Here is a 20,974-nt window from a genome sequence, read left to right as displayed (position 1 = left end):
CTCGAACTCACAGAGATCCGCCTGCCTCTGCTTCCCGAGTGCTGGGATTAAAGGCGTGCGCCACCACCGCCCGCAGTTACTATTTTTAAACCACAGAATACAAAGTCCACATGTATAAAATAGTTCTATTTACTGGGTGTCAATATCTCGGATACTTAGGTCAACAACACTTAATTACATTTTAGTCTAATTTGACTGCAAAGAAAGCTTTCTCCAATCCACCTGTGATCTGCTCGAGCCACTCTGGCAAACAGACCTCAAGGCTTGTCCTAAAGTGCTTGGGGGTGGCGGAGGAATTAAAAACACAAGCAATAAACACAAAAAACAGTTGTGCCCCCAAACCCAACAAGTCCTGCAATAACTGCCATCGTTTAAGGCCGGAAGGTGTGTGACCAGAGTCCTGGCCCCCGCCCTCTCCCCGCTCCAGCCCACAGCAGCAGCCATTCTCAGAGCGTCCACCAGGTCCTGACAGCCTCATCACCCACGTTCCGCAGCTTCCATCACTAAACAGTTACTGGAGAATGGAGACAATGGCGGGGACAGGGCAGTCCTTGGCAGAGGGACTTCATACATGCCCTGCTCAGATAAGGAAGATGATGCCCTCAGACACCATGACCTGGTTGTCATCCTGCATTCTGCTTAGTGATGCCTGGATCTCCTCTGAGGAGAAGGGCTCTTCTCTATCCCGATTGATGGATTCTGTGAGGTGGCTCATGCCCACAGACTGCGCGTGAGCTTCTCGGAACACATCCAAGAGGGCCGCCTTGAAAGCCTTCAACCTGCCCAAGAGAGGAAAACCATGAGCAGAGAAGCCAGGCACACTGCGGCACCTATGCAATAGCAGCACTAAGGAAGCTGAGGCTGGAGAAACCCTAAATTCACAAGCAGTCTGTACCGCATGTTGAGACCAAGTCTTAAACAAAACGGTCATACACAAACCTGAAGCTCTATGGCAAGCTTAGATATGAAGCATTAACATTAGTGTTCTCCCAACAGTCTAAGCAGCTCTCTTTAACGCTAACCTACACTGCTCACAGAGCTTCCTGCAAGTCGAACATGAGGGGGCCGGTGAAGCCTGGAGGCTGTTGACGAGACCGGCAACCCTGCACACGGCACAGTAGATGGGCTGGCCCAGTATCTGAGGGACAGTTTATTCACAGTAGTTAAAGAGCCCACACCTCTCCACCAGTCTAGGAACCTTACCATGCCACACGAGGGTGCCGTGCAACAAACCTAAGTATGTTTCACTGTAAATGGCAGTGACAAGGAGCCACCTCAATGCCGTTCAAGAGCTTATTTAAGATTCTATATATTACCAGACAGTGGTGGCACACACTGGGGGGCAAAGCCAGACTGATCTATGTGAGTTTGAGACCAGCCTGGTCTACAAAGTGAGTTCCAGGACAGCCATGGCTGTTAAACAGAGAAACCCTGTCTTAAAACAAAAAAACAAATCTATACATCAAACTAGGTGAGGGGGCACATGCCTTTAACCCCAGCACTCAGGATGCAGGGGCAAGGAGGAATCTGAGTTTAAGGCCAGTCTACTTTGTATAGTGAAGTGTTTTAAAACCAAAACTCTTCGCACAGCACCCCTTGGAAATCTGAGTCGACCCAGAAAGCACAGGGTTCAGTGACATTTTCTGGAGCATGGAATTACAACTGGTTTTAGTGTTCCTCTCTAAATATTTTTCTACGTTTGACTGCATGGTGTTCTATATCTTCTAACAAATTAGCCTTAGCTATGGAGTTTCTCTGGTATCCAGTAAACATTAAATTTCAGGTTGAAAAATATTTTTCGAAGCCCTAGTGAAAATCTGTGTCAAATCAAATAGACACAATTACAAGAAGCCAAAGCTAAGATACAAATCAAAATTTGTCCTTGGTGAATTAAGCCACCTCTTCTTGACTTAAAAGTAACAACTTAATTTCCACAAAGAAAGTGCAGAAAACCGGCCGAGAGCTGCAACTGTCACGGGCGTTCAGACACTGGCCTGACTTTGTGAGCCTGGCCTTAGGAGCAGTGGAGTGTTGTAAAGCCCTTGGGGTTCTAGCTCAGCTCAACAGAGGCGGCTGGCACTCTGCCTGGAAGCTGGTCCCCCAGCAGCAGGAATTCCCAAGCACGAGCAGATGACTCACCTGGACTCGCTCAGCTCCACTTTCTGGGATTCGGTGGTCTCCTGAGAATCGTCGGTCTTTGGAGTGTACACTTCAGGGGAGCAATGCAGGGGTGGGGGAGACAGCAAGGTGAAGCCATTTCTAGCAACACTGAGAAGCCACACCCTCCCTGTCTTGCTGCCTCCCATGGTTCTTACAGGGCCGGGCAGGATAATAAATACAGGGAAATCCCCCATGGGTAGAGGAACTAAGTGAAGCAGGAGACCCTCAATGCATTATCCAGGATGCTTAAACCAGGCAAGGCAAAGGGTCATATAAAATAAAGGAGGAAGCCAACAGCTAAGTTAGGCTTCTTTTCTTAAGTTTGCACTGGGTTTCCCAAGGCTCTCTTGAGACAAACATCCTGGTCACAGGGTCTCTTGGAAAGTCAGTAAGAGCTCACAAGAAAAGGCAGCACAAACTGCAGCTGGAAGATCACGAGGCAAGCTCACTCACCTTGAGGCATTTCCTTCTCGGCTTCACGGAAGTCATAAGGGTCATAGGACTCCCCATCCGCGGCATCGGTCCTCCTCCTGAAATAACCGTAGCAGTCAAGAAACTGACACGGCTTCAGGGAGCTCCATTTTAGGGCTCTGACCACATGCACACCAGAACAATGCACAACCAACAAGAAACATCGGAATCACTCAGGCCTGATCGAACCACTGTATTTCCTGAAAGACATTCTCCAGGCCCTGCCACCCAGTGCTCTGGGTCCCTGATACCAACCTAATAAATGATTGTGCAGGAGGGGGAAAATTGCCTTAAGAACATCTGATGACCTAATAATAGCATCACTTCTGCTACTCAGCATCCCTTATAGGAAACCATCCTGAACAACACAGAGGCTCTCCTCCCACTCCTGTGCCTAACTACCTTCCTCTGAAACCCTGCAGGGCCATGACCCGCCGCCAACAATTAGACTCTCTCCACCCCGACAGCTTCTCGTCTCACTTCTCAATGCCCCACTGTACCTCTTCTTCTTCTGTTCGGGGTCTTCCTGACTCTTCTCCTCTTCATCTTCCAGGTCTGACTCATCCTCACTTGGCTTCTTACGTTTCTTCTCCTTCTCCAGAACCTAAAACCAAACCAATGGACATCACTGGTGCAAAACTCAGTAAGGAACCTTGAATCTCTTCTGCATCACCAGCAGAAATGACTTCCAAGTATCTAAGATTTATCTCTCTGTCCTTCCCCCAGTCCACATCCCAGGACCAGAGGCAGGGGAAGCTTATTAGCCTTTCATCAACACCAGGAAGCCTGTCACAGCAGGTACCCAGGTTCACTGAGTAAAAAGGCATGTTTGGGGGGGTGTCCAAATCATTACGGTTAAGGGGATAATAATCATTTCTTTTTTTTTGGTTTTTCGAGACAGGGTTTCTCTGTGGTTTTGGAGCCTGTCCTGGAACAAGCTCTTGTAGACCAGGCTGGTCTCAAACTCACAGAGATCCGCCTGCCTCTGCCTCCGGAGTGCTGGGATTAAAGGCGTGCGCCACCACCACCCGGCTAAGAATAATCATTTCTTTATAGACCAGGTATTTAGTTGAAATTAACACAGCTCCCGACTTTGTAAGGAGAGAGAAACAGGAAAAGGATGGCAGAACCATAGCTCTAAACCTCCGAGGTCTACAGCTCCTCAGATGAGCAGTAGCAACGGCGACAAGGCTCACCTTATTTACCTTATTTTCTCCCCCTTTATTAAAAATAATTTTTTTTCACAAAATATATCCTTATTATAGATTCCCCTCCCTCTGCTCCTCCCAGTTCCTCCCACCTCCCTCCCACCCACCCAGATCCACTCTGTGTCTCACTAGAAAAGAACAGGCTAAGAAATAACAATCACACATGACAAAATAGAATATAACAAGCCATCATACTGAAGTCGGACAGGGCAAAGCAATAGAAGGAAGAGTTTTTGAGAAAAGGTCCGCGAATCCGAGACCCAGTCATTCAGCACTCAGGAGTCCTACAAAAATACTACACTGAGAGCTGTAACACATACGCAGAGACCCTGGTGCAGACCGTTGCAGGCCCTGTACTTGCTGCTTCAGTCTCTGGGATCTCGCATGCCCTTTACACAGCTGATTTAGAGGGCCTTGTTCTCCAGGTGTCCTCCATCCTGTCTGGCTTACACTTTCTGCCTCCTCTTCCGAGGGGCTGCCTGAAAGCTCACCTTCTTGAAGTAAGCATACTGAACCAGCTCCACAGCTTCCTCTGCATCCTGTAGCTCCACGGTTTTGCTCATACGGGCCTTTGCATGGGCTGTGGCCAGCCGGATCAGGGTTTCCAGTGTTCGGGCCGTAACTGGAGATGTCTAGGGAAGGAAACGGGAGGGAATTACTTCTGAGGGAACATGGGAACACCATGAGCTTGGAGTTTAGACACTCCAAGATCCAATTTCGGTGTCACATAAGAGTCTGGTGAAATCTTCATGTGCACTAACAGAGCTAGACAATCCAACCTGAGGGATCGACCAGCACAACATACTAACAATAACACCCAATTCTTGCCCCAGTGAGCAGGTCCTTGACACAGACGCACTGAAACAGTTCCTGCACGGAGAAGACTGGGGCTAAAGAAAGGAGCTATTTAGTATGGAAACAAGTGACCTGTGATCCCTAGGGAACCCATGGAGAGCCGTGGGGGAGCAGGTTTAAGCTAAGTAAGAACTTGTTCTAAGACACAGTGATGTCCTGAGCATGCTATCAAAGGCAGAGAGGGGAGGAAAGTACCAATAGAACCCAGAGACAAATCACGTATTAGGGGACAGTTAGGTCTGTCACAGAAGCAGGGCTTTGAACTGTGGACTCTCTCCTTTTAGTCCTGTATGAACTACATGGTCCCTGGAAGATGCAGATAAATTCAAGGGCCGCTCTGAATCACGGGCGCTCAACTTCTAGCTATTCAGAGCATCACTGACATTCACACCCCTCTAGAGACTTTCATTAGCAAAACCTACTTCTCTTCACATCTGGACTCAAAATAGCCCTTCACGCCCATGCTCTTCTAATTGCCACACTGGGTACGTGATAAATATATGATCTTCCTATCTACCTTTCTGCCTCCTCCTCAAGCCTGAACCCTCACTCAGTTCCTTTCCCACTGCATGTGAGAATGGAGACGAGGCCATTCCCTGGAATCTAGCCATGGTTCACCGGGGGAGATTCTCACTACATCTGAGGTCTTGGTTTTCATCTTCTCCAGAAAAGAGATAATTACATGTGTGTTAACAAAGCTCTTCAGACCAGGAAGGACAGTCAAATTAAAAATCCCAGGTTCTGAACAGGAATGTGGCTGGGTGGTGGTGGTGGCAGCACACACCTCTAATCCCAGCACTTGGGAGGCAGAGGCGGGTGTATCTCTGTGAGTTAGAGGCCTGCCTGATCTACAGAGGAAGTTCCAGGACAGCCAGGAATAGACAAGAGAAACCTTGTCTTGAAAAATCAAAAAGAAACAGAAACATATTTTGAAGGCTAGAGAGATGGCTCAGTGGTTAAGAATACTGGATGCTCTTCCAGAGGGCCCAGGTTCAATTCCCAGCATCCATATGGCAGCTCACAACTGTCTGTAATTCCAGCTTCCACACAGACCAAAGGAAAAACACCAATGCACATAAAGTGAAAATAAATTATTAAAAAAAAAACAACTCCCTATTTTTCCCAGAGAGCAGGATCCCCTGCCCTCACATTCCAGGACCAAAACTCTCTGTGCACTCACCCGGGCAGTATCTGAGCTCATGCTGTCCTGACTGCGCAGGCGCGAGTATTCTTCTGCAATGTAGGCTGCAGACTCTGGTGTCAGGACGGGCTTAATGATTTTGGCCACGTGGATGTATTTCTTCATGAAAGCTGCACTCACCATCTTCTCCCTGATCCAAGAGAATGCACGTCATTTTCCTAAGCCATCTTGGGCAATGGTTTAAGCTCTCAGAGAAGGCAAGGACCAATGGCAGTGCAGAGATAAGCCCAGAGCCCACCACCATAACAGGGACACACACAGAGCATTTCAAGCATCGTCTATTCAACCTCAGGTGTTATCTGTAACTCAGGTAACCTAGGGAAGAAGACATTCTGGTATTACAAGTCTTATTTTATTTATTTATTTTTTTAGATTTATTTTAATGGTATGTGCATGGAGTTTCGCCTGCATGTATGTCTGTGCCCCCTGTGTGTGCCTGTGTCCATGGAGGCTAGAAGAGAATCCCCTGAAACTAGAGTTACAGACCTTCGTAAACTGCTATGTGGGTGCCAGAAAGTGAACACAGGTCCTCTGGAACTGCCTTTGTCCACTGTACCATCTCTCCAGACCCTTGGCCCCCATTTTTGGAAACAGTATCACTATCTATCAATAGCTGGCTTGAAACTCAATTGTGTAATTGCGCTGGCCTCGAACTCACAGAAATCCACTAGCCTCTGCCTCTTGAGTGCTGAGATTAAAAGTATGTACCACCACACCTGACAACAGCCACATTTTGTAGGTGGGAATACTGGCTCAAGAGAAAAAGTCAACTCAAATTCAGTACAATTATGTTTCTTGCTACAGCATGGCCCAACAGAGCTACCGGAGTTCACATATACTCTGAGACCCAATCAAGTCTCTTCTACTCAAATTCACTCTCCAAGACTGATTGCTACCTACTAACAGTCACCAAAAACTACCACAAAGAACGAGAGGGCACCTAAGAGGACTGATCATACACCACTAGCACTTGGGCATATTGTCGAAAACAATTTTGAGTCAGGTTATCTGTAGTCCAGGCCAGTTCCAAACTGAATGCTGAGACTGTAAGTGTGAACCATGCCTGGCTCTGTCCAAACTTGCTATCTCAGGAAAGATCTGACCCTGAGCTAAATCACCCAGACACATGCAAGGCAACCGGCAAAGACAGTTGGTTTACCTGCAGACCCGGAAAAGAAAACCTAGTGGTCAACAGCTCAGGTTCTCTTAAGAGAGGTTAAGAGGGGTGCTCACTTTTTCTTCTTGCTCCCATGTAGAAGCTTGTCATGCTTCTCATAAATCTGGGTATCCTGCTGGTCATCCAGGGCAAAGTCGGGATCATCTGTGGCCAGAATATCCACTGAACTACCCAACGGCAAAGCTAGGAAACACAAGTTGAGAAAAAGGAGATTAATGAGTTTCAGCCAAGTCAACTTGCCCCTTCTATAGCCAAAGACCCAGGAGGAAACAGACACGTGGACTTCACAAATCAGAAGACACCCAGAAGATGCTAAGAAATATAGCAGAATGCAAAATGAACAGACACCCTCAACCCCAGTGAGCAGTAAAGTAAGGGGAGAAGGACAGAGATGTTAACCCAGGACGGAACAGCCAAAGCCCTGGGGCTGGGCCAAAGGTATGGGGCGGGGGATCTGTCAGGCCCTCTTCCACAAGCCACCATGCTATTCCATGTTCTCACCATCACCATCCTGCTCCCCTGGGGCTCTGTACTGGTGCATCCTAAGGACGTGGTCTGAGATTTCCCGATCCTGTTCAGGATCCATCTGATCCAGCATGATGAAGAGCAGGTCAAATCGTGACAGCAGCGAATCCTGCAGCCCAATGTTCTCCATGGGAGTCTTATACTGATCATACTGGAGAACACAAGAAGACAATCAGGTAGAGGCAACATCAGTAGGAAGAACATCAAGGGCAAATCAATCTGGGGGTGGGAATGTAAGGCTAGGCCACATAAAATACATAGTGGAATATTGCTCAGTGGTCCTTGCCTAGCATGTGTGAGGTCCTGGGTTCAATCCTCAGGATCAGTGTATCAATATGGCTGGAGGGAAATGACTCCTAGCTGTCCTCTGCCCTTCGCATGCATGCTGCACACGAAACTAAATTTCTGTTCTGTTTTCAGACAGCGTTTCTGTATAGCCCTGGCCATCCTAAAACTTACTATATAGACAAGGACAATCTTGAATGCACAGAGATCTGCCTGCCTCTGACTTCTGGGTCCGAGACCAGCCTGGTCTACACAGTTAAGTTCTGGGACAGTTAGGGATACACAGAGACCCCATCCCGATAAACAAAATAAATAAATAAGCACACACATATATCACAGCTTCCTTAACTATGGGTCGAACGCTGAACATCAGGGGATTCACAAAACCTCTTCTTAGGAGGTTCCTGGATGCACGGTGAGCGGGAGTTGACTGAAAACCAAGCATAGGATGATTGTGAGCAGTCTCTGACAGTGCTGGCTCCAGCGGCTCCACACTTCAACACAGCCTTCTTCCCTGCACACTGTGCATTCTCACTGTATGTGTTGTCATGACTCCACACCAACACTGCCCCAAAGAGCACGGCTCAGATCTGAGAGCATTTAGGAGGTGGACTGCTATTACTGCAAGCTCTCCCCTAACATTAGAAAAGCGTAATGACCTAACCACAGAAAATACTCTTGAAGGTTTCCCAGTGTCACCTTTATGGCTAGCCAGCAGCCAAACAGCAAAATCCAGGTTCATTCCCAGGCCCTATGTCAAAAACTCAGGTGAAGAATGACAGAGGAAGACACCCAACATTGACCTCTGGTGGAGAATGACAGAGGAAGACACCCAACATTGACCTCTGGTGGAGAATGACAGAGGAAGACACCCAACATTGACCTCTGGTGGAGAATGACAGAGGAAGACACCAACATTGACCTCTGGTGGAGAATGACAGAGGAAGACACCCAACATTCACCTCTGGTGGAGAATGACAGAGGAAGACACCAACATTGACCTCTGGTGGAGAATGACAGAGGAAGACACCCAACATTCACCTCTGGTGGAGAATGACAGAGGAAGACACCTAACACTGACCTCTGGTGGAGAATGACAGAGGAAGACACCTAACACTGACCTCTGGTGGAGAATGACAGAGGAAGACACCCAACATTGACCTCTGGTGGAGAATGACAGAGGAAGACACCAACATTCACCTCTGGTGGAGAATGACAGAGGAAGACACCCAACATTGACCTCTGGTGGAGAATGACAGAGGAAGACACCCAACATTGACCTCTGGTGGAGAATGACAGAGGAAGACACCCAACATTGACCTCTGGTGGAGAATGACAGAGGAAGACACCCAACATTCACCTCTGGTGGAGAATGACAGAGGAAGACACCAACATTCACCTCTGGTGGAGAATGACAGAGGAAGACACCAACATTGACCTCTGGTGGAGAATGACAGAGGAAGACACCTAACATTGACCTCTGGTGGAGAATGACAGAGGAAGACACCAACATTGACCTCTGGTGGAGAATGACAGAGGAAGACACCCAACATTCACCTCTGGTGGAGAATGACAGAGGAAGACACCCAACATTGACCTCTGGTGGAGAATGACAGAGGAAGACACCAACATTGACCTCTGGTGGAGAATGACAGAGGAAGACACCCAACATTGACCTCTGGTGGAGAATGACAGAGGAAGACACCTAACATTGACCTCTGGTGGAGAATGACAGAGGAAGACACCCAACATTCACCTCTGGTGGAGAATGACAGAGGAAGACACCTAACACTGACCTCTGGTGGAGAATGACAGAGGAAGACACCAACATTCACCTCTGGTGGAGAATGACAGAGGAAGACACCAACATTCACCTCTGGTGGAGAATGACAGAGGAAGACACCAACATTGACCTCTGGTGGAGAATGACAGAGGAAGACACCCAACATTGACCTCTGGTGGAGAATGACAGAGGAAGACACCAACATTGACCTCTGGTGGAGAATGACAGAGGAAGACACCTAACATTGACCTCTGGTGGAGAATGACAGAGGAAGACACCCAACATTCACCTCTGGTGGAGAATGACAGAGGAAGACACCTAACACTGACCTCTGGTGGAGAATGACAGAGGAAGACACCCAACATTGACCTCTGGTGGAGAATGACAGAGGAAGACACCAACATTCACCTCTGGTGGAGAATGACAGAGGAAGACACCAACATTGACCTCTGGTGGAGAATGACAGAGGAAGACACCCAACATTGACCTCTGGTGGAGAATGACAGAGGAAGACACCAACATTGACCTCTGGTGGAGAATGACAGAGGAAGACACCTAACATTGACCTCTGGTGGAGAATGACAGAGGAAGACACCCAACATTGACCTCTGGTGGAGAATGACAGAGGAAGACACCAACATTGACCTCTGGTGGAGAATGACAGAGGAAGACACCCAACATTGACCTCTGGTGGAGAATGACAGAGGAAGACACCAACATTGACCTCTGGTGGAGAATGACAGAGGAAGACACCCAACATTGACCTCTGGTGGAGAATGACAGAGGAAGACACCAACATTGACCTCTGGTGGAGAATGACAGAGGAAGACACCTAACATTGACCTCTGGTGGAGAATGACAGAGGAAGACACCCAACATTGACCTCTGGTGGAGAATGACAGAGGAAGACACCCAACATTGACCTCTGGTGGAGAATGACAGAGGAAGACACCTAACATTGACCTCTGGTGGAGAATGACAGAGGAAGACACCCAACATTGACCTCTGGTGGAGAATGACAGAGGAAGACACCCAACATTGACCTCTGGTGGAGAATGACAGAGGAAGACACCAACATTCACCTCTGGTGGAGAATGACAGAGGAAGACACCTAACATTCACCTCTGGTGGAGAATGACAGAGGAAGACACCCAACATTGACCTCTGGTGGAGAATGACAGAGGAAGACACCCAACATTCACCTCTGGTGGAGAATGACAGAGGAAGACACCAACATTGACCTCTGGTGGAGAATGACAGAGGAAGACACCAACATTGACCTCTGGTGGAGAATGACAGAGGAAGACACCAACATTGACCTCTGGTGGAGAATGACAGAGGAAGACACCCAACATTGACCTCTGGTGGAGAATGACAGAGGAAGACACCCAACATTGACCTCTGGTGGAGAATGACAGAGGAAGACACCTAACATTGACCTCTGGTGGAGAATGACAGAGGAAGACACCCAACATTGACCTCTGGTGGAGAATGACAGAGGAAGACACCTAACATTCACCTCTGGTGGAGAATGACAGAGGAAGACACCCAACATTGACCTCTGGTGGAGAATGACAGAGGAAGACACCCAACATTGACCTCTGGTGGAGAATGACAGAGGAAGACACCTAACATTGACCTCTGGTGGAGAATGACAGAGGAAGACACCCAACATTGACCTCTGGTGGAGAATGACAGAGGAAGACACCAACATTGACCTCTGGTGGAGAATGACAGAGGAAGACACCAACACTGACCTCTGGCCTACACACATGCAGGCACAGACATGCGTACACAAGTTATTCTGTTATACAGAACTGTGAAGAATGACTGCTAATAATCCAAGAAGAGTAACAAGACAAGTTGTTTTTGATTTACTATTCCCTTATAATAAACCTCTCAGCCCAGTTATTAGGCAAAACCAAATTAATCCAAGAATAGAGGTTATAGGCCGGATTCCACTTACCCTGCCATAGACCGGATTGGCAGCTGCCAAAACACTGCAGCGGGCATTCAGCCGAGCATGAATGCCAGCCTTTGCAATAGTCACTCGACCCTGCTCCATCACCTCGTGGATGGCTGTACGATCCATATCAGACATTTTGTCAAACTCATCGATGCAAACAACTCCTCGGTCAGCCAAAACCATGGCACCAGCTTCCAGGCGACGCTCCCCTGGGAACAGAAGAGGTAAATATACATGGCACGGTCTAAGTCAGAGGACAGAGAAGGATCTGAGTCTTTTTCCAAGGCACCTGTCACCACAGTGCGCGAGAACACAGTAAAGAGCCTCAGCTGTGGGACTTCACAGGAAACTAGGCAGTGTTACTTCTCAGCTCCACCCTGAGTCTTGCTGAGCCCTCCCTCACAGGAGCCTCTCAGCTGCACTCGCTTCGCTCATCTCCCTCAGAGACAGCCAACCAAAGCTCCTTTACTGCTCTTCAAATCTTCCCCCAATTTCAATTTTACCTTCCTCCTAAATTGTTTTCCCCTTTGCCATCATTCAAGCCATCTTCTAGAAGACGTGTTTAGCAACAGAGACCTAAAGCCTTCAATAATGGACCCACTTAGCTAGAGCATTCAGTCTTACAACACACCTCACTAAGCTTTCAAATAGTCCCAACACAAGCCAGTGCCCACAGCCAGCCTGGAGAGTCTGCTCACACTCATGCTGGGCCTTGGCCAGGAAGCCTCATGCCCTTACCTGTTTCCTGGTCTGTAGTGACAGCAGCCGTGAGACCCACTCCAGACGAGCCCCGGCCAGTGGTGGGAATGGCCCTGGGAGCAGTGCAAAGCACATACCGCAGAAGCTGGGATTTAGCAACAGAGGGGTCACCTACAGAACAAGGCAGTGGTGAACCTCGAGCAAAGTCCCCACATACCCCAGCAAATTCGGCTTCCACAGCACACTTCCTGGCCAAGTCCCACAGTAACCTGATGTTACTTCTTTCCTTTTTCCCATTCTCAGAATTCAGTCTAGGTATAATACATCAAGAATTTCAGGGATCATTTTTAAAGACATCCATTTTAGCCTTCTGCACTTTGATGGAACTGAAATATGATCAGCTGTAGAAGGTACAATCTTATATACACACGTTTTTACAGCCCACTCCTCAAGGTAAAAAAGCCTCTGTATATATAACATGTCCCCCAGCACCATACCTATGAGGAGAATATTGATGTCTCCACGAATGTGGCTGCCATTTTCGAGCTCTCGTTCCACCCCTCCCAGAAGCAAACAGAGGATTGCCTTCTTGACATAGTCATGCCCATGAATGCTTGGAGCCAATGAGCGGGCCAACTGGTCAAACACATCCTACAGGAGGAAGAACCAGAATAAAAAACCTAGTGAGACCCAGCAGGGTTTCTGGAGCCGACAGAAAATACAAACTCTTTTTATTTCAAAATAGGAAGTAAAAGCACAGATGGAAGTGTACACAAGATAATCAGGAGTTCAGGGACACCCTGGGCTACATGAGACTTGTCTCCACAGGAGAACCAAACCAGTGATATGAAAGGCTCAATGGTGCACTGATATTTTAACTCCTACACTCTTATTTGCATTAGGTTTAACTGGAGAGCCGAGCAGACAGAACAAGTATTACCAATCAAATGTCAAAAACATCCTTAACTTGCCAGCTGCAACAAAACTGGATGCTAGTAACAAATACTTTAGTGGAAAATAAAATCCCACCTTCTTCCAGATGTAGCACAAAGATGGCCACATAGGACACAACACAATCAAATCAAACCCACCCAACTCTTCACCGACCTTCGAACGGGTTTTACTGAACTTCTTGATCTTGGCTATGTCGTCGGCAGAGAAGGCAGGCTGCACGTCCTTGCTCATCTGCTTCACATTGCAGGCAATCAGGACAGTCCTGCAGCACAGCAAGAGGAAGCCCGCTGGACCCCAGCACCACTAAGAGTTCTTGGTCTATTAAACTAAACCAGAATATGGAGGGGGGGGGGGGAGCGCAGTTCCTGAACCTAGATGAGCTCTTTGTCCATGAGCCACAGTGAGGATGGAATGCCCAACAAACAAGTGTGGATGGAAAGGAGGCGGGATGGAAAGGAGGCAGGATGGAAAGGAGGCTGGTCCCAGGGCTGTATTTGTGTCACCATGACTCCCATGTTTGGCCTAGGATGGCCAACATTCCCAGTGCTGTATGAGAAGGAGGAGGTCCTAGAATCAGGCCATCCTACTAGCAGGCAGTGCACACTATCCACCAGTTAAGCACTGCTGGGACAGAAACTGCCAACGGTGCTGCAGTCCACAGCAGATCCTTACCTGAAGGTACCTGAGGTGTAGCCGCCCTTCTTCCCTGGAAGGCAGCGGTAGGTCCCCACCACCTGTATCCTATCACCAGGTTTCACTTTATCCACCAGATCGTCGTCTAGAATGACATCCACAGAGCGAGGAAGCTGACCAGCGGGGGCCTTCTCTGGCATCTCCTGGATGGTGATGATCTGGTGGTCCTTGTAGACAGACAGGCCATACTCTGTCTCCAGGGGGTTGTTCTCCTCATCCTAAAAAAAAAAAAAAAAAAAGGCCACAGAAAAAGTCATTTCAGTCTTGTCTCAAAAATGTAGCATTCATCTAATGTGGAAAACATCTTTCAGAGAATTTGAAACTTTACCAGCTAGAATCATGATAAAAGTGTATGCATCTCTTACAGCTTTCCTAGCCTGATCACTGAATTAATAACAAATCAAGCAACGAAAGGGTCAGTTTTCACCAATGGGACCATGACTATACTAACACCTAAATCAAAATCCTGACTCCCCGTACTGATGCTGAATCTGTGATTACAATTTGATGCAGTTTTTCTTCTTTCTTCCTTTTTCTTTTTTCAAGACAAGGTTTCCCTGTGTAGCCCTCACTGTCCTGGAACTCACTCTGGACTTGAACTCAAGAGATCCATCTGCCTTTGGCTCCTGAGTGCTGTGTGCACCAGCATGCCCAACTCTAATGTAGTTTTTCCACTTCCAAGAAATACCCAAGAGAAATATGCACCAGAGCTACTGACTGCTTACAGCAAGCAAAATTAAAGACAATAGGTAAATACATGTGGAAGAGTCACACAAACGAAAACTGTGATAAGATGCACACTTGTGATCATACACAATGTTACACCAAGACTGCTCAACACAATAACATGTACACAGCAAAACAGGCAAAAGCAGTCGTTTGCAACCTGTGGCTTGTGAGCCCTTTGGGAGTAACAACCCTTGGGCAGGGGTCATCCAGAAAACACAGATTTTACACTACAATTCATAACAGTAGCAAAATTACAGTTATGAAGCAGCAATGAAATAATTTTATATTTGGGGGTCACCACAATATGAGGAATTGTATTAAAGGGCTGTACCATCAAGAAGGATGAGAACCACTAGGCAAGAACACCTCCTGTTAAGATGTCAGGGTTACCAGGCATGGTGCTCTACATGCCTTTAATCCCAGCACTTCAAAGGCACAGACAGGTGACTCTCTCTGTGTTCAAGGCCAACGAGGTCTACACAGTAAATTCCATGACAGCCATGACTATGCAGACACCAGTATAGCACAGCCTTCAATAGGGACTTCTACTTGCTGGAAAGTTTGCTACTCACTTTACATGTTGGTTATATGAGCACGTATAAAATAAAATATATCTTATATTTTTATAAATATTTATATATTTATCTGCTTATAAAATCTCAAATAATGCACTTAAAGAGTTTGTACATATATATGAAAACTATAAGTTTATTAATACATGTATTAAAAACATATAGTATAGCTATAATACAAAATTATATATTATATATATCAATAAGTGATTATTAATATATAACATGCAGTAATACAATTAATGTGTGGCAATATTAACCTGCTATAATTATACATTAACCTGCTATATACATTATATATAATATATATAAATATCCATTATGTATTGATCATAATATATTAATCTTTATTGTATATTAATATATTTTATGGTAGATTACATATTCATGCTATAATTATATGCTATATAATATACAGGTTATATATAATTATTACAATGTATTAATATATACTAATCTTCCACAAAAAACCATTAAGGTGTGCTTCCATTATATGTGAAGTTCTGAAAACCACAAAAGCCAAGGTGTGCTTACTGAGTGTTCGCTATGTGCCAGGGACTGTGCTACAACTTCACGCACTTATCATCAGCTTCTCAGAGCCAGTACTTTCTACTTCCCAGACAAAACTATTTCCTAAGAGGTATCCTGTGATTAAATGAGTATAGACATCAAGTAATCAATATTAATGATCTCTTGTCTCCCTAAGTTATCTCACCCTGAATACTGTCAAGAAAGCTTTTTACTGTCTTTTTCCTAAATCCACTGAAATATCAGAAGATTATACAATAGCATCAAATAATAGCAGCATTTTCCATTTTACTTTTAGAAAGCACATTATATAATTGTTACAACTCTGTTAAAATACCTGTCACCCAATGTGTCTCCTTTTCAGCCTTCTATAGTTCAACGTTTCTTAATTTTATTCTGTATGTGTGGTGCACATACCATACACGTGGAGATTAGGTATGGCATCAGGTATCCTGTTTCAGCTAGACTAGCCAGCTAGCAAGGAAGCCTTTAGGAATATCTATCTCTTCTCTCCAAAGGCAGCTGGGTTAGCAAGCATTCATAGGTATGCTTGGCCTTTTACTTAGGTGCTGGAGATCTGAACCCAGGTCCTCATGCTCGCAGAACAAGTACCAACTAAGCCAACTCTAGTCCCTAACTTTGGTGGGATTTCTATATTAACTTTATCTAGTATCCCATCTTTCTTCAGAATTAATCCTTATCTCACATTATCTACTTTTAGAACAAAGACTCCAGATATTCTACAACTACTGGAATTAAAACAATCTTCTTTGATTCCGAGCTCCCAAGGAAACTGGTGCAAGTCCTCACCTTTGTGGGATAAACAGAACTGGACGGGAAAGCCACCAGAGTGGTGAGATCAGAGTAGCGTCGCTCTATGGTCTTTTTAGTAGCAGGACAGTAGTGAACACTGCGAACGACTTTGGGACGAACTAGAGAGCCTGGGAATGCAAAGGTATGCATAAAGTCACACAGTGGCAGACACAGGAGGGCTCTCAACCCATGCAACGACTTTACTGTGTTCTTCCAATTATGTTAACCTATTTCAATAACACTTGTCATTTATTTGTCTTTACATTTACACATAGGGTATCAGTGTATCCATGTAAAATTTTAAGTACCACTGATGTCAATTAAGGGACAGCTCAGGGTTGCAGTAAGTTTGGAAGAGCCAGATTCTTCCAGCTTTGGAAACACACAGTTCTGCTACCGCTGATGGTCCCTTCCAGTCGTGTTCCCCCCCACGCCCCCAATTGCTGTGGATCCTGAGGTCCTCCACATTCTACCATTTAATGTCAATGCTTCACTTCTCTAAATCTTCAAGTTCCCCAGGCCCACTACAACTCTTCCAGTTCCAGGACCTCCTACATCTCTATCCTACCATTTCCTTAGGATCCCGGCACAGCCTACAACCCACTCACATTTGGTAACAATGCCTTCCACACAGACCACACAGCTGAGGAAGCAGGAAGTGAGAGTCCGAGGAGAGACATGCTTTGAGCCAAAGCTGCCTTCTAATCCTATGTAGAACTCCTCATACTGTTTGGCGTAGGTAGCATCGATGGAGGCCACGAAGTCCTTCAAGGCCCGCTGGAAGGCAACCAGCTCCTCGAAGGCATTGTTCAGGAGGCTGCATAAGACCAAGACAAAGGATCATTAATTACGCAGAGTTCAGGAAACTGACCCTCAAAACAAGAAGAAACAGTCTTAGGTCATTACGAACAGTGAAAAAAAAAAAAACCCATTTCTACTTTGTATAAGACTCAGGAAATACATCCGAACTGACTTTTACTTCGGTATATCAAAGATGTAAAAATGGTACTCAGCAAACGCTGGAAAATGGGAGCACGAAAGAGCAAAATGTCCACCATCTCCTCTCTGTGAGACAACGACAGCCATAAACTCCAGGTCCTTTCCAGGGAAGCCTGTTCCGGTCTAAACAAGACGACGCCTTTCTCAGCCCAAAGCAGGCTATTCCTCTGCAAACCATCACCACTCACCGGTTAGCCCTCTTTTCATTTTTCCTGCGCAGGTCGTTCACACTGACAATCAGCCGGTACTGGTTGTCACTGATCAGCTCCCGGACCTTGTTCTGGTAAATTCCCTGGTCTTCCTGCGGGGCAATCATGACACATCAAAAACAGCTACGCAACTCAAAGTGTTTTGGAACAACTGAAATTCAAAACTGGTGACTAACGGCTGGGCGGTGGTGGTGCACACCTTTAATCCCAGCACTCAGGAGGCAGAGGCAGGCAGATCTCTGTGAGTTCGAGGCCAGCCTGGTCTACAAGAGCTGGTTCCAGGACAGGAACCAAAAGCTACGAAGAAACCCTGTCTCGAAAATTAAAAAAAAAAAAACACTAGCCTCGGATTTCACCTACAACCTACTAGGAGATATCAAGCTTGGATTTCCAAAGGTTCCAGAAGGAAATACAAAGAGGAAAAGTTTTGTTTAGTCAGAAGTCAGGTGGGGCATTGGAGGTAAACTGAAATTCCAGCACTCAGGTATTGGAGGCAGAGATCACCGCTGAGTTCAAGTGAGGCTACAGAGTAAGACCATTTTATGAGCAACAAGCAAAAGAACAAGCAAGCAGATGGGTTTACAGCGAGAATCTGCAAAAACTGGTGCAAGAGGGGGGAGTGTTCAGTGAGAATAAGGAGGGCCTGAATCTAAGTGACAGCCAGATAGGGATTCGGGAAAGTATTAGAAGGTACCTGGAAAGCGGTGGAAGTCAGAACACAAGCAGGCTCAGCAATGAGGTCTGCAGCTGTGCCTAGAACTTGGGGTACTTAAGGACATAGCGCACGAGGGAAGTTCTCATTCTTTGGTGTGACATACTTCTGTCTTTCAACTGCAGGACAGTCTTCCCTAGGTTATAAAGGCTTCCCCCATCATGGAACGAGGTCTAGGCCTTTCTGGACAAGGAAAATACACCGCAGTCTACATCAATAGCGCATTATTAGCCACTGACAGATCCATTTGTAAAGCAGTTACTGACTGTGGGGATACTATTTTATGTCAGAAGATATCAACACTAAGCTATTCAAAAGTCCTAAGTGGGGAACTGGGAGCTACTCGAAGTCGACACCAGTGAAGATGACAACGACCACCAATTAAGTCACACATAAGGATACCAGCATACTGGTACTCATAGGTCTCAAATGGTTGCCAGGAAGCAAATGGCTGCATACAGCCCTTTCTTCCTGCCCAGCATTCCCTATCCCATACTGTCATGATCAATATATGTTGATATTTTAATTGGGACTTAAAATGACTTACCTCTTAAAGAGCAGTAAGTGAAAAAAAAAACTCACTAATATGAAAATTGCATTTTAAATTCTTGATGTTAACATGTCTGATTGCAGACTTATTTCAAAATCATGATGTGTATTTCAAGCATACATAAAAAATGTAAATTAAGTACTCTTAAAATTCAACTTAAAATTGCTTTTCATTGATCGACAAACTTTCTGTGTTCACCAACATCTTGTAGCTTTAAACTCTAGGTTGCACAGAAACCACACTTTACCTGCACACAAGATACTTTTGGTGTGACATCAATAAACAGTCAGATTGGTGGAAGTGCCCCCCACCCCCCAGCAGTAACTCAGTAACTAAAATATGAGCACTCTGAGCCAGTTGCCACAGCCCTCGGTGCACCCTGTGGGCAGTACCTCCTCCTTTCCATCCAATTGCTAAGATGGGCTTGACCAATTTGTTGACACCGGACCTTGAGCAAGCTGGGTCCTCACGAGACAAACGAGAGGGTTTTGAAGAAAACTCTATAGACTAACCAAGAGAAGTTTGAAGAAGAATACGTAGCTCAAGGGAAGACCGCAAGCAAAGGGTCTTGGGGACCACCGACATCATCACATAAAAATTAAAAATCTCCCATGGGAAAAATTCATTGACTCATTTAGAAAAAAAAAAGACATGAAAATAGAAGAAGGGAATCAGCGGGAGCAAAAAAAAAAATGAAAGAGGGGAAGAGGGGATGATGAGGAGTGAATACAGTCAAAATGAATTATTTATGAAATTTCATAATGAATGTCATATGTAAAATTAACTCATGCAAATTTAAGGAATGAAAAAAATACTGTTTTGGAGGAATAATAGCAATAATTAGAAGAAAAGAAATCAGGAAGTTGCGCAGCAAAAAGAAGCACCAGAGGCCATGACCCTCGGCAAAGATATCAGGGACTGAACCCGATCAGGACCCCAGTCGCCGGACGCAGGCTAACTACTGGGACCCCATCAGCCGGGCCGGGTCATCCGCGGTGACACCAGCCGCCGGGCCCAGGCTAACCACAGAGACCCCATCAGCGCGGCCGGGTCACCGGCAGACACCCGAGCTGCCGGGCCGGGTCACCCGCGGGGTCCCCAGCACCAGCCAAGCCGGCCGCCCGAGCCTCACCTCGTCATCCAGGAAGTCCAAGTAGTCTCTCTGCGCCTCCCGCAGCTCCACGTCGTCCAGCACTACGGTGCCCGCCATGCCGCTGCCCCAAAATCACCGGCCGCCAAACAGTGCCGAAAAAAACCCGCGTGTCTCCGCCCTGGCGCGAAAACTTCCCAAGTTTTCCCGCCACGGAAGTTTACGGTGGAGGGCGCGGGGAGCCTAAACGCGTTATGATTGGCTGATCCTCCTAATTTCCGGATTGCAACTGTCCAATAGCGAGGTTCTTCTTGTTCCGGCCTTCCCTTCGGTACCTGGATTGGAGAGGCTGGCCTCTCTTTCTCCTCCCTAATAGAAAGGTTGTCCAATGGAGCAGAGAGGAGACTCAAGACCCGCCCCCCCATCATTGAGCAACAGGAAACTTAAAAAGCACTGCATTCTGGGAGTTGTGGTCCCTCCACCATTTTTGACTGTAGGCCTTTTCGTCCCCTGGGAAGTTAGGATTTACTGAGGGTCCCAAGTTTGCGCCCCATCGGACTTACGTGGAAAATAAAGTAAACGTTAGAGAAAGAGAGTTTTTAGCCATAGATTGTTAAAACATAAAAGCAAATAATTTTTTTTCGAGACAGGGTATCTCTGTAGCTTTGGAGCCTGCCCTAAAACTAGCTCTCGTAGACCAGGATGGCCTCGAACTCACAGAGATCTGCCTGCCTCTGCCTCCCGAGTGCTGGGCTTAAGGGCGTGCACCACCACCGCCCGGCTTAATTTTTAAAA

At 46.4% G+C, this 20,974-nt stretch overlaps 1 protein-coding gene across 1 annotated transcript; it reads right to left on the bottom strand.

The window, feature by feature from the left end:
- Positions 1-113: 113 nt before the first annotated feature.
- Mcm3 (minichromosome maintenance complex component 3) lies at positions 114-20,382 on the bottom strand. The gene is made up of 17 exons (XM_075980647.1): positions 20,222-20,382; positions 17,807-17,919; positions 17,228-17,436; positions 16,617-16,747; positions 13,957-14,195; positions 13,438-13,546; positions 12,828-12,981; positions 12,370-12,501; positions 11,632-11,840; positions 7,574-7,748; positions 7,129-7,255; positions 5,875-6,025; positions 4,331-4,471; positions 3,132-3,235; positions 2,614-2,690; positions 2,140-2,209; positions 114-779 (listed from the first exon to the last, which is right to left on the bottom strand). Exons 1-17 carry the CDS (start codon positions 20,297-20,299, stop codon positions 581-583), a joined length of 2,418 nt encoding a protein of 805 aa, XP_075836762.1. The 5' UTR covers positions 20,300-20,382; the 3' UTR covers positions 114-580.
- Between the last annotated feature and the right edge of the window lie 592 nt (positions 20,383-20,974).

Source organism: Microtus pennsylvanicus, chromosome 7 (genome assembly GCF_037038515.1).
Source record: "Microtus pennsylvanicus isolate mMicPen1 chromosome 7, mMicPen1.hap1, whole genome shotgun sequence".
In the NCBI taxonomy this organism is placed as follows: domain Eukaryota; kingdom Metazoa; phylum Chordata; class Mammalia; order Rodentia; family Cricetidae; genus Microtus; species Microtus pennsylvanicus.
Note: the sequence above shows the minus strand (reverse complement) of the source record. Positions and strands in the feature narration are given on the sequence as shown.